We start from the raw sequence: 12,364 nt of genomic DNA on the forward strand, positions 1-12,364 counted from the left end.
ATCCCTACATCCTTAAATCCCTAAATCCCCAAATTGGCAAAACTAATCCATAAAAAAAGACTATTTCGACTTCCCAAATCCCAAGTACCCATGTACCCCATCGACAAATAAACTAGATTAATTGTATTATAAAAATAGTATATTTCTTAATTAACGATTACAAAGGCCAATGCAACTGTAATTACAATGTTTAATATAGATATTTGTTTACCAAGTAAAATCGAAGGTAAAGCGTATTTGAACTTTCAGCAAATACTTTGTCAGTTCCTTTCCTTAGAAATGTTCCCCTGCATTTCTATCCTATAATCATTATTCGCGGTGTTCAAAACAAGCAAAGCCGGTACAACATTGAACTCGTTGCTCCTCGAGACTTTCGGAGTCGATTTGATGTTCTTGAACGTATCCTCGTTCACGTTTATGTCCAAGTGCGATCGTCGGTCTTGAAGAAATCTCGTGCTCGATAAGATGAACCTGTTATTCCCAAATTGACAGGCAAACGCAGGCAGGTGTTGCTTGACTTCCGGTATGTAAACATCCCGAATGGCCCGACAGTGAACGCTCGACGATTTCGCACGGTCGTCCTGAAAATTGTCGGCTTGTTTCGGGTAATCGAGATAAACATCTCTCCTGTCTTCGATATTCTTCGCATTTTTCTCTGCATGCTCGCTCAACGAGGCGATCTGAATTTTAGCGATTTTCGATAAAGAAAATATTAAGCATAACTCTTTGCTCTCGTAAGGACACGCCTTATTTCTTTCGCAATCGACGCAATCGTCCACCGGGTCGATCCGATTCGTTTTGGAATTTTCGTTAATCAACTCATTCGGAGCACCGTTCGTTGCGTCCAGCTTGAAATTCCAGTCTTGAATCGCTTTCCCTTCACTGAACCAAACAATGTTCACAGCGGTCACGATCAGAAACAATTTGCGTAGCATCTTTGAAGCGTTGAACAGTTTTTTCTTTCACTGGTATCGTTTTTTTCTTCGCGTACCGTTTCTTAGCACGACCTGTAACAGCCTCCGTTGCGGTGGACACTGACTGCGACGGAAAAAACAATGTGAACGCAGAGGCAAACAAGCCGCACAAGGACTGAAGATTGGGCCGTTATGTCTACTGTGTTCATTTCGTGTTCGCTGACCTTATCTCCTGTTTGAGCATCGCTCGAATACCGTCAAAATCTGACCTATCTCTTTCGAAGAATTTCACTTCGACTTTGATCTACGGATACGCTTTACACAACCTATGCTTTGCTTCAATTTCAACCCTTGTTTGTTCACGTAAACAAATAATCTTTTCTCTTACATTTTCATTCACAAAGTTACATACATTTGCTGATACGAACTAACAGTTTTGTTTGTACTTATAAAATTGGACTTACAATAGTACTACAGTTATTTGTTACTTCATACAGAAGAACTTTGATAACAAATATTATTTCGTACCTTCATATATTCTATTAATAAATTTAATTTGTAGACACAATTAATAAATTGCGTATGCAATTAATAAATTTGATTTGCATACGCAATTAGTACATTTGATTTGTATACACAATTAATACATTTGTGTACACAATTAATAAATTGAATTTGTGAATACAATCAATGATTTTGTTAATTATGAATATTTTTATAGATCATTTTATCAAATGAGATATAACAAATATATTAATTTCTAAACAATTTATCATAATTTCCTATCATGTCATATTATATAAGTTTTCATATGGGGGTGAAACCTTTCCAATCAATTAAATTATAATTAACAAAAAAGTATTCATTTCAAACCAAAAAGAAATTATAAAAGAATACCAAAAAAAGTTAATGCGAAGGTATTATTAAAATATATTCAAGCATACAAAAATAGAATAAACCTATATTTATTGTAAATACAGTATGGTATACGAACCCACATGTATACAATATAAAACTACATCCAAATTTCTTGTATTGAACACTGGAAGCTATTCTCGTGCTGTTAGGTTATTAATTGCAAGTGTTCGTATTTAAATAATATTACTGTATATCGATTACAAATTATAGATTTTTATTGAAATAATTATTGAGGTAAATATAAAATTTTATATTCGCAATTATTTTGATATGGTTTAATAAGATTATACGTGATACGAACACTGACACTGTGTGCGCAGAATACATGCGCAATACGATGTCAACAATTTGCGATATAAAATGTGAGAGGTGACTTTTACGTTGCACATGTACAAATGAAATGTGCATATTTTATTGTTTTATACGTGTCGCAGGCATGATGCTATAATTCGGAAGTTATTTTCAAGTAACCAACAAGGTTGTATCGTGATAGAAATTATTCGTTTGGGTGTATCGAATGTAAATAATAGTTCTTATACGTTTTTTTCTTATTTTGTTGATTAGCCGATATTAAACATGAATGGGATTTAGTAAAATTGTTGTTTAAAATTACGAAACATTTACGTACGACAAAGATATAAAATTAAACTTAATTCTAACCTCAAAATTGTCTGACTTCGTCGACTGATTCCTGTGTTTTTTTGCTCTTACGAATGTGAAGCTGTGGCAAAATTAAGATAAAATGGCTGGACAACAACATCCTTTCCCATCTGGGTTTCCCAATGTACAACAATCTGCAATGAGAACACAATTTGGTGGAGGACAAATGGTTTCTGGTTTAATGGGACCGCAACAGGGCAGTAAGTAAATTCTTAGCAGGGAAAGTAACTAACAGATAAGGATGGATATTAAAAAGTACAATTATTTATAGGTATGGTAAACCCTCAACAATTTGGAGTCGGCGTTGGTGGAGTAGGTTCTAATACTATGGGTATGCCTAGTGCTCAACAAGTGTTGGCACAACAGCAACAACAACAACAATCTGTGGCAATGCAACAACAAGTACAGCTGCAGCAACAACAGTTACAATTACAGCAGCAGCAGCAAGCTGCAATGGTTCAACAAAATAACCAGACAGGCAATCAAGCAACTACTCCACAAACTCCTGTACCTCCTACTCAACCACCACCTCAACAACAACAACAAAATAAAGAATTTAATACAGTCAGTTTATGCAGGTTTGGCCAAGAAACTGTGCAAGATATAGTCAGTCGTACATTAGAAGTCTTCCAAACATTAAGAGTTCTTCAGCCACCAAATGGTTATTATAAACTGAATTTATTTCATCATGTGGCTGATTGTATTACTAAGTCAAATATAATTTTAGGTATGGCACAAGGAGCAAGTTTATCCAATGAAAAAAAGACTAAAGTACAAGACCAATTAAGAACACTAAAGCTATTATTCAAACGTTTAAGACTGATTTATGAAAAATGTAATGAAAACTGCCAACTTCAAGGAATGGAATATACGCATATAGAAAGTTTAATTCCTTTAAAAGAAGAATGGGATATGAAATCTGACGAGAAGAAGACGTCTGAAGCTTACAGACTTGCTTGTGAGGAGAGCAAGGAAATTATAGAGGTGATAATAAGTTCTTTGATATATAAAATGAAAGGTAAAATATTACCTTTTATTTAATTTTAATTGTTTTCTTTTCTTTTTTAGCAAGTTGTACTAAAGAATAGACATCTTAAAGAAATCATTGATCATTTACGACGTATTATTTTAGAAATAAATACAATGTTGAACATGCGTCGATCATAAATCATAAATTGTACATAAATATTTATATAAGTTATTAAAATAAATATGTTAAAAATAAAAGTATTATTTCATATCTAACTTACCCATGTTACTAGACTTTATTACGATGTATTGATATCATTCACCTCCATATGAATAATGTCATTTGCTCTCAGAATAGCTTCTGGAACTTTTCCTAACGGTGTTTCCAGGTTACGTACATATATCTCTAAACAATCTATGTCACAGCCTCTAAATTCAGCAGAAACTCGAGTATTTTCATATAAATAAAATTCTGCTTTCTTGCCTGTAACAGATAAGGATTTATACTTGTAAAATTCAAGTCCATGTAACTGTTAGTTGCAAAATAAATATTACTTTGAAAGATAAATTTATGCTACTTTTCATTCAATACTTTCTATTTAGTACTTTATTTGTATTATTTGCACAAATTGCAGTTAAATTTAATTTGTTGCAAGGCTATGTTTTCGATATTGGCGCCAGATTTAAGTAATTTTTATTAATTACATTCATTTAACAAATAGTAATAATTAGAACCGTTGACATAGCATTGTTAAGTTACAAAAATTATAAAAAAATATTTTATAATAGATTCGAGAAGGGAAACTATTATAGATAAGTATCTAGAGAAAGTAAAATTTCATACCAACAATGCCGGTAATTACACGCAGAAATCGTTCACGCAAAAATGCACGTGCTTCTTGCTTTTCTGGAGTAGCAAATTCTAAGTTGCTATTTTCTTTCGTTTGCACATCCTCTGCGGTTGTACTAATCATTCTTTTAGAAATTTTTTGACATGTAAAAACCAGATTTCTCTTATGGCGGATATAAACAGTGCTGCGTGCACGTCTCTGCCATGCGCGCCAAATTCAAAAATCGAAAATGGTGCTCGTAATAAATACGCTATCGCATAAATCAATATTAAAATAAAAATAAGTGTTCCAAAAGTGAAATATAATACTTTCGCTCGTTACAATTATTATTGATGTATAACAATCAGAAGTGTTCCGAATAATCATCGTGAAAGTAATGTATTATTAAAGAAAGCAGTAGATGAGTCGTTAGATACCCACATGTCCCAAAGAAAAAGCTTAGACAAACTCAATTAGCATATTTTTAACGATAGCTTAAAAACACACTTTCACGAGATAAATGATGAGGGTAACCCGCAGGTACGTTTGAATTTTGTCACACAGCTTTCACAGTTTCATTTCATTCTTGTTTCAAACATCGTCCAGCAACAATGAATCTCTTGATTCTCGTTTTTTTAACTGTGAACGTTTGTTGGAATGGTAAGTACTTACACTAAATTATAAAATTAATTATTTACTCAAAGAATCCATTTGTCGACCCAGGAACCTGCAAAAGTATAACAACTGACCAAACGAATGTGATTTCGAGTCCACTGGAAACATCTACCACGAAAAGTATCGAAAACCAAACGCAAAAGCAAATTGCATGGAAGAATTTAGTACCAGAACAAAATTCCTCGATGATACAAGAACTGAAACGAATCGCGAACGTAAAGGTTGATTCTCCGAACCGCAAGTCCAAGATTTTAGGAAGCTTGGCTTTTCTAGCCGGTTTAAGTGTCAGTGATTTAACAAGTGCACCGAACACAAAAACTAACACTAAATTACCGCCTGTTGCTTTAAACGAAGCATCCAGAATTCCACCCCAGATCGCTGCGATTTACAACCCTTACTCTTATTTGACACACCCTTACATATTGTCCGCTCCTCTGAACTTTTATCCCTTGTGGGACCCGCTGCGATTGCAGTCTCTCAATGGAATGCATAATAATTTCCAAACGTTACCAGAACGATTGCAAAGTTTAAGTTCATCGGATAAAGCGACAGATTTAAGCAATGATCAGTATGTGGATGAAGCTATGAAAGTTGAAAAAGTGAAAGCTTCGAGCGAGACCGGTGACAATATGGAGGAGGGCGAATTTGATGTTGAGGTTGATCGAACTATGGAAGATAAGGTAAATGATTGACATGATTTATTCAAAAGTTTTGTTTTGAGTAATTAGAGCTCTAATGTTCTTCTATGTTCCTCCATTGCTCTTTTAAAAATTTTGTTAAATATCTTTGTGAGTAGGTAGAAAGTTGCAAGAGGTGCTTCTATCATTCTCTGAGAAGTCAAGTATTAAATTTTTGGAACAAATTTTGTTTATCTTATGCAGAACTGGTTGTAGTTGATACTACAATCAATTCTGCGACAGTTCAGTAATTTTCGAGTCGATAAGTTACTATTTTGATCAACAGATGATGACTCCTGACACTGGATGCAGCGCACAGAAGAAAGTCAACATGGCCGCTTTCAACGAGCTCGAGGATGATTCTAAACAAAATACTCATGCTAATATAAATGCTACTTCAAGTAACACGACCGTAAACCCCATTCAAAACTCGACGGGGAATTATAATCACACCAGCTACCCGTTTTACGGCTATTACGGTGGATATCCGCAAAATATAAACCACGTTGATATAACCACAGAAACGAACGAGTATAAATATCACGATTACGAGCACATCAATTACAATCTACCTTCTTACGATAAACCTATTAATTTCTATTCGGATCAAAGATACAATTATTATTCTGCCCCGCCTGGAGATCCTTATCTGTCAAATCAATTTCAGCAAGAACAGATACCTGAATATTTTTCCAACGATTTTAAGAGATATCTGTACACTCCTGATAATTCACCGTCACTCTCGAATCATGGTTTCAGACCTATAATATAATAAAATCATTGTAATATTTTGAAATACGTGAAACATTTAGGATTTGAATAAATTAACATTTTATAGAATTTATGATACTTGTCATTTTTTCTACCTTTTAATTTTTTAAGATTCATGAAGTATATGTAAAATTATTGTGGTAAATAATAAAATGGATACAATTTGTTATACTGAGAATTTAAATTAACTTTGTGACTCTGTTTGTTAAGTTCTGGGTTAATTAAATAAACCTATTATTAAGTAAACCTATGTGTCAGTAATTCTATTTGGCAGGAAAATAGGTGTGACTTGAAGGCGGCAATATAACGAGAGTCTACTGTACATTCGAATATTCCACTGTGTATCTATCTGTTATATATTTGTGTTTCTATTTAGAAATATTTACATCCTCTTTGTAACGATCAAAATTAATTCTAACCTTAACAGTCTAGTACGAAACTTATTCGCGCGGTACGACAATAATAAAGCAAGAGTGTTAATGATCTGCTAATAGCTAACAGTTCATCGAGTATCGTTAATAGTACTGTGTGTAAAAATGAAAATACTTATATTGTTTACCATGCTGGCGATCCCTGATTGTTATGCTTCAGCAAGTGAGTACTAAAACGTGTAACGTTCTTGACTAATTGCATTAATCACGGTCTTTAATTACTGATTTAAAAGCACGATATGCATACATTTTCATCGTAGCGATCATTTTAATATGGGGGTTAGGATAGGTTAGGTTAATAATTTACCATGATAATTTACCATGATGAAAGAATTGTTTTTGTATCTCTCAACGATTATTTTTGTAGGAACACATTCAGATAGTCAAAAATCAGGAGAATCGACTACAGTCTTTCATGTCACGAAAAACATTACGAACGACCAAATAATTCCCAATAAAATGTATTTAACAAACAAAGATGACCTCAAATATTTGTACTCACAAAATGTGAAGCAACGTGAAGTTCTTTCAAAATTATTTCCGAAATTATTTGATTTATTAGAAGAGTCGGGCAAACACAGGAAAAGAAGCACGGACAATGTTAACAGGAAAAGAAATATGTCGAGGAAAAAGCAGAAGAAAGCTAAAGCGTTAGGTCGTTTGTTAATGAATAATGCTGCAAGCAAGAATTACGACGATATTCAAGATGATTACATCGACGAGGACGATGATTACTGGACAGGCGTGAACCGGAAGAAGATGAAATGGGAGGATTATCGAAACGAAGATGGTGCAAGTGTAATGGAGTTGATTGCCTTGAACGCGAGACACAAGACGAATCTGCGTCATGCGGAAAACACATTTTAATATTATTGATAACGTTCCAAATTTTACCGGGAATTTGCATTTCTAGTAATAGAATTTACATTTCTATTACTTAATGTCAATTGCATATTAAGTTTCATTAATATTCATAAAAATCTTTAAGTTCATTTTAAGTTAAGCTGACGTTCATTTTAATGACATGCTTGCACTGCGAGTTACATAAAAATTACTTCAAATTACACTTCTTTTCGTACATAACAAAAGTTCACTTTTACATATAGTATTTTGCAGATCGATGAAATATTGTATACAGTAGATTTGTGTTATGAATATTTATTTCGAACTACAATTCTATTGTATCCATCACAATAAAGCATCTAAATTAAAATGAATACATACATATATCTGTATTTCTGTTTTGCATAAACTACAGATTGTTTACACAATTGTGCAAGGATGATACAGCTGTCCGAAATTGTTTTTACAGTCGACAATGAAAAATGTAGAAGAATCAGTGTGGCCGGTAATTTATTCTTCAGCGTAAAGTTCGACGATAACGGTGGCATAAATCGTAATTCATTTTAATAGACCATTAATCGGTAAACTCTTCCGCCAGAGTCGACCAATCGGACAACATGGTCCACGGGGAAGAAACCTGTTTTATTTTCAGACGAGTTTGGAAGGCTGGGCTTCTCGTCTATTTCGAGAAGGCCGACGCTGCTAGTATTGTGTCTCTAAAGACGCAAATACTTTGCAGCTTTCACGAACGATCTTTTACCGAAGAAAATTTTTCTATTCTGTACACTGCGCTCTGATTGTCGTTGCGAGAATATTGCACCGCGGTTGTCACAGATGGAGCGGTCGGCCATTGAACAATTTTATGAAAATCACTTTTGCGTTGTAAAATAAAATATAAATTTAATACATGTATGTCTTATGTTTAAATTAAGATCGCAATGGTAAGTTAAATTTGACTTTTCGAGGTTCGCAAAGTTTTATGAACCGGGAAGCAATTTTGAACGCGCTCTCTTTTATTGCATATTTGCTTATATTGCATTTCTCGAAATTTTGAATTGGAGTTGGATAGTTTAACTATTTTTTAGTCTCAAAATTTGTGAATTATTGAATTGCAGGGTTAGAAAATTTCAAGGTACCTAGATACAAAAATTCCTAGATCACTAAGTCATTTGGAATAAAAATCCCTAGGTTTCAAAATCTTAGAATCTCAAAGACCGAAAGTAATATAGTTTCCAAGTCTAAAAATTCCAAAATTCCAATATCCCCATATCCCAAAATCCCCATGTACCAAAATCCCCATATCTTAAAATTCTGAAATCTCAAAATCCCCAAATCTCGAAATTCCTCATATCCCAAAATCTCCAAATTTCGAAATTCCCCATATCTCAAAATCCCCACATCCCAAAATCTCCATATCCCAAACTCTCCATACCCTAAAATCCCCATATCTTAAAATTCTGAAATCCCAAAATTCCCAAATCTCGAAATTCCCCATATCCCAAAATCCCCAAATTCCAAAATCTCCATATCCCCAAATCCCCAAATCTCCAAATCCCCAAATCCCCATTTCCCAAATCCCCAAATCCCCAAATCCCCAAATCCCTAATTCCCCAAATCCCCAAATCCCAAAATCCCAAAATCCCAAAATCCCCAAATCCCAAATTCCAAAATTCCAAAATCCCCAAATCCCCAAATCCCCAAATCCCAAAATCCCCACATCCCGAAATTCCCCATAAACTTGAATCCTCACACCCCAATATCCCTACATCACAAAATCGAAGAACGCAAGGACAAACAGTGCAAAACTTTCTCGAGAGAATGACGAATCACTATTAACCTTTTAATCTGCATTGGAAATTTGATCGAATTTCGTACTGAATTGAATTACATTTTAATCGGCAACGATACATCTGCATCGAGACGGTTATAATGTCTGATTTAAATAATTAGCAAGTTCACTCGGTCGTCATTAAGCAGTCGAGTGTTGCGTGCATGCAAGGTGTGAGAGAGTGTACGCACACTTATTGGTTATTTCGAAGTTTAATGTATGTATGTAGCGGTAGCCCGATACCGGGCCGGGTATTGCGTGCGCGATTATGCAATAAGCAAATAGGAAACGATCGACTTCCTTCACGGAAGTGTTCAGCTCTTTTTCGGTGCCTCGATCTTATCGTGACAGTGTGCTAATGGATGATGTCCTTCAGATTACCCGTCATATGAAGCGTTAAAGGGTGGCCGTATATTCGAATACACGAATTTTTATTGAAACAACGACCATAAATATAAAATATATTGTTTCTTATAATGTTATCCAACCAGAAAGTGGTTATGTATAAATTTTGATAATTGTAATCTTTGAGCGTCATAATGGATGCACCATTTTATTGTCTCGTGCAATGCTCGCCATTTTGTTTGTCACTGAACGTCACATACTCATTACTCATTGCATTCGTATACTACTAATGTATTGACTAATGGCTAGTTTTCTCTTCGATTTTCCTGTATTTTTCAAATACTGACTTTCGTTATATTGCCGTCAATGTCATGTAAGTCCCTTACGTCCCTATCTTTACAACCCCCTAAAGAGTAAGTTGCAATTGAGAATGCAATGTCTTGATAAAAAATTTGTCTCATTTCTCTAACGAGAGAGTGTAACATAAAACCTAGTAAAGGTGGCAATATAACTAGAGCCCTCTCAAATGCATTATACAAGAAACAACAAACCAAGTAAAGATTAATTACATCAAAGAAAATATTTTCCTGTAACATAAAATCGGCTCGAATATTTTTGAATACATCGAATAAAATGCATAGACGATTGATAATTTTTTGCAATATATTAAAATGTTACATCTTCGTAGAGCTACGGATTGTCAAGAAAATATCTATGCGATCAGATTAGAACGTGTCTCTTTAAGTCTAAATATATACCGGGTGTTAAGGTTGAATGCCCTGAGATTTCCGGCCTTCATCGCGCGCACTTTGGTTTTCCGTCTTTTTTACTTGTTTTCCTTTTTCGCTTTTTGCTTTCGATGCGAGCACTTACATTCTCTTCGTCTCCCGTTACCATTCCTCCTTTCTCCGTCTCTCTCTAACGGTTTTTTTCTCTTCGCCGCGCGAAATCTAATAGCCTTGCATCCTCTAGGACACTTCAGGACTATTTCCTGCGCACCGGACGAGCCGGATGGGAAACCACAAATGTAGAACCCCGTACGCTCTACGCTAATGAAACGGTAATACATAGTATAACTGTTACATGTACATAAAATCGATACACCGATTTGATAAATTTATTATCTACCATTAAACAATCCGTCTGTTATGTGAATATAATCTGCTGGTGGTTAAAATTATTTGTATTGTAAATCGGGGGTAGTTTTATGAAAATATAAATTCACTACTCATTTCCGAATATTTGATTAGTAAGATTGGTCTTTTTTAAGATTGCAGTTTAACCCTCTGCATTCCTTAATTTCTATTACCTATCAACTCTTCCATTTACAAAATAGATCAAAGAAGGGGTTCTCAATAAAATTGCAACTGTGACAAATACATTTTTCATTTATTACAAATAGAAAATAAATGATATTATATATATTCAACCAATCTATCCAAGAGAAATATGATGTAAACAGTAAATAAATGATATTATATATATTCAACCAATCTATCCAAGAGAAATATGATGTCGAGCCACACTGACAGAGGAGTGCAAAGGGCTAAAGATACAACCCATAAATATTGAGCCATCAAACCATAAAAATTGCACTATTAAAAATTTTTGCTTTATCCTAAACCTATCAAAAATTTATCTATTTCATTTTGTCTCAATTGCGTCGAAAGACCTAATCCTTAACAGTCAAGAGCAAATAGAATTTGCCCATCCTCCAAGGGTGAAATCTTGCAACCGTAATAACAGAACGAGTAAAGCAAAATCAAGAATGTCCAGTAGGAACGGTGCAGTTCGTAAATTTGCCAAAGGGACATCCTGTTGGCGAACAATAAACGGTGTCGTTTCACCCTTTCAGGACCGGCATCTCAACATTTCTTGAAGGTGCCTCTCATTTGGTATGCAACGACGTAGCAGTGTGCCGGGTTTACCTACGAACATAGCGCTGCGTTTGGAACACACGCGTTTTTTGAACTTGACACACGTGCACACAGGGACAGAACGTTTCTTTCTGTGTTGAAGAACGTTTCGTTCTGTGTGGTAAACGTACTCTACGCTCGGGTAAGAACCCCGGTCCCGTGTTATAGGGGACGACAGAGGAGAAAGACAGCTGTGAGGCAGCTGGCAGCGCGTGCCACGAACCTATGGGGTCTCCTTCGAACGCAGACGACGACGATATCCTATACTTTGTGGACACGTAACTAACGGCAGGTTTCGAACAATGCGATGAACAGAGCTTGCCGAGATCCTGGGATCGAAGAGGAGGATCACCGAATTATTTCTCCACCGAGGGAAAGTGCCCGACGCAAACGCCGTTCTGTTTGGTTAGTTCGGGAAGCGGTGACAAACTATTTATTTATACCAAATTCTGTATACTATTTGCATAAGCATCAAGCTTATTGGTATTTTTTAGGTTTTGCGATTTTTTAGGAATCATGGAAAAATAATTTGTAAATTGAGCTAAACTAAAATAAGTTCATGCATAAATTAATATTGTTATAAGTTC

General features: G+C 34.9%; 5 protein-coding genes across 5 annotated transcripts; 3 read left to right on the top strand and 2 right to left on the bottom strand.

Annotated features, from left to right (window-relative positions):
- Window positions 1-121: 121 nt before the first annotated feature.
- LOC143263890 (uncharacterized) lies at window positions 122-2,626 on the bottom strand. Its single transcript, XM_012281633.2, has 2 exons — window positions 2,493-2,626; window positions 122-1,038 (listed from the first exon to the last, which is right to left on the bottom strand). The coding sequence occupies exon 2, from the start codon at window positions 933-935 to the stop codon at window positions 261-263; it is 675 nt and encodes a 224-aa protein (XP_012137023.2). The 5' UTR covers window positions 936-1,038; window positions 2,493-2,626; the 3' UTR covers window positions 122-260.
- LOC100875853 (gem-associated protein 7) lies at window positions 2,026-4,511 on the bottom strand. Its single transcript, XM_003701691.3, has 3 exons — window positions 4,306-4,511; window positions 3,743-3,945; window positions 2,026-2,626 (listed from the first exon to the last, which is right to left on the bottom strand). Exons 1-2 carry the CDS (start codon window positions 4,433-4,435, stop codon window positions 3,761-3,763), a joined length of 315 nt encoding a protein of 104 aa, XP_003701739.1. The 5' UTR covers window positions 4,436-4,511; the 3' UTR covers window positions 2,026-2,626; window positions 3,743-3,760.
- On the top strand, window positions 2,554-3,719 carry LOC100875225 (Mediator complex subunit 30). The gene is made up of 4 exons (XM_012281632.2): window positions 2,554-2,692; window positions 2,764-3,153; window positions 3,220-3,476; window positions 3,561-3,719. Exons 1-4 carry the CDS (start codon window positions 2,575-2,577, stop codon window positions 3,657-3,659), a joined length of 864 nt encoding a protein of 287 aa, XP_012137022.2. The 5' UTR covers window positions 2,554-2,574; the 3' UTR covers window positions 3,660-3,719.
- A 113-nt stretch (window positions 4,512-4,624) lies between the features above and the next one.
- LOC105662032 (uncharacterized) lies at window positions 4,625-6,475 on the top strand. Its single transcript, XM_076528873.1, has 3 exons — window positions 4,625-4,951; window positions 5,015-5,646; window positions 5,930-6,475. Exons 1-3 carry the CDS (start codon window positions 4,903-4,905, stop codon window positions 6,413-6,415), a joined length of 1,167 nt encoding a protein of 388 aa, XP_076384988.1. The 5' UTR covers window positions 4,625-4,902; the 3' UTR covers window positions 6,416-6,475.
- A 320-nt stretch (window positions 6,476-6,795) lies between these two features.
- On the top strand, window positions 6,796-8,597 carry LOC105662033 (uncharacterized). Its single transcript, XM_012281640.2, has 2 exons — window positions 6,796-7,008; window positions 7,213-8,597. Exons 1-2 carry the CDS (start codon window positions 6,951-6,953, stop codon window positions 7,710-7,712), a joined length of 558 nt encoding a protein of 185 aa, XP_012137030.2. The 5' UTR covers window positions 6,796-6,950; the 3' UTR covers window positions 7,713-8,597.
- The last annotated feature ends 3,767 nt before the right edge of the window (window positions 8,598-12,364 follow it).

Source organism: Megachile rotundata, chromosome 2 (genome assembly GCF_050947335.1).
Source record: "Megachile rotundata isolate GNS110a chromosome 2, iyMegRotu1, whole genome shotgun sequence".
NCBI lineage: Eukaryota > Metazoa > Arthropoda > Insecta > Hymenoptera > Megachilidae > Megachile > Megachile rotundata.

Coding starts and splice junctions, on each gene's coding strand:
- LOC143263890 (XM_012281633.2), bottom strand. CDS start 935: ATGCTACGCAAATTGTTTCTGATCGTGACCGCTGTGAACATTGTTTGG.
- LOC100875225 (XM_012281632.2), top strand. CDS start 2,575: ATGGCTGGACAACAACATCCTTTCCCATCTGGGTTTCCCAATGTACAA. Junction 2,693..2,763: donor AATGGGACCGCAACAGGGCA/GTAAGTAAATTC, acceptor AATTATTTATAG/GTATGGTAAACCCTCAACAA. Junction 3,477..3,560: donor AGAGCAAGGAAATTATAGAG/GTGATAATAAGT, acceptor TTTCTTTTTTAG/CAAGTTGTACTAAAGAATAG.
- LOC100875853 (XM_003701691.3), bottom strand. CDS start 4,435: ATGATTAGTACAACCGCAGAGGATGTGCAAACGAAAGAAAATAGCAAC. Junction 3,946..4,305: donor TGTAATTACCGGCATTGTTG/GTATGAAATTTT, acceptor TATCTGTTACAG/GCAAGAAAGCAGAATTTTAT.
- LOC105662032 (XM_076528873.1), top strand. CDS start 4,903: ATGAATCTCTTGATTCTCGTTTTTTTAACTGTGAACGTTTGTTGGAAT. Junction 4,952..5,014: donor TGTGAACGTTTGTTGGAATG/GTAAGTACTTAC, acceptor TTGTCGACCCAG/GAACCTGCAAAAGTATAACA. Junction 5,647..5,929: donor ATCGAACTATGGAAGATAAG/GTAAATGATTGA, acceptor TTTGATCAACAG/ATGATGACTCCTGACACTGG.
- LOC105662033 (XM_012281640.2), top strand. CDS start 6,951: ATGAAAATACTTATATTGTTTACCATGCTGGCGATCCCTGATTGTTAT. Junction 7,009..7,212: donor TGATTGTTATGCTTCAGCAA/GTGAGTACTAAA, acceptor TTATTTTTGTAG/GAACACATTCAGATAGTCAA.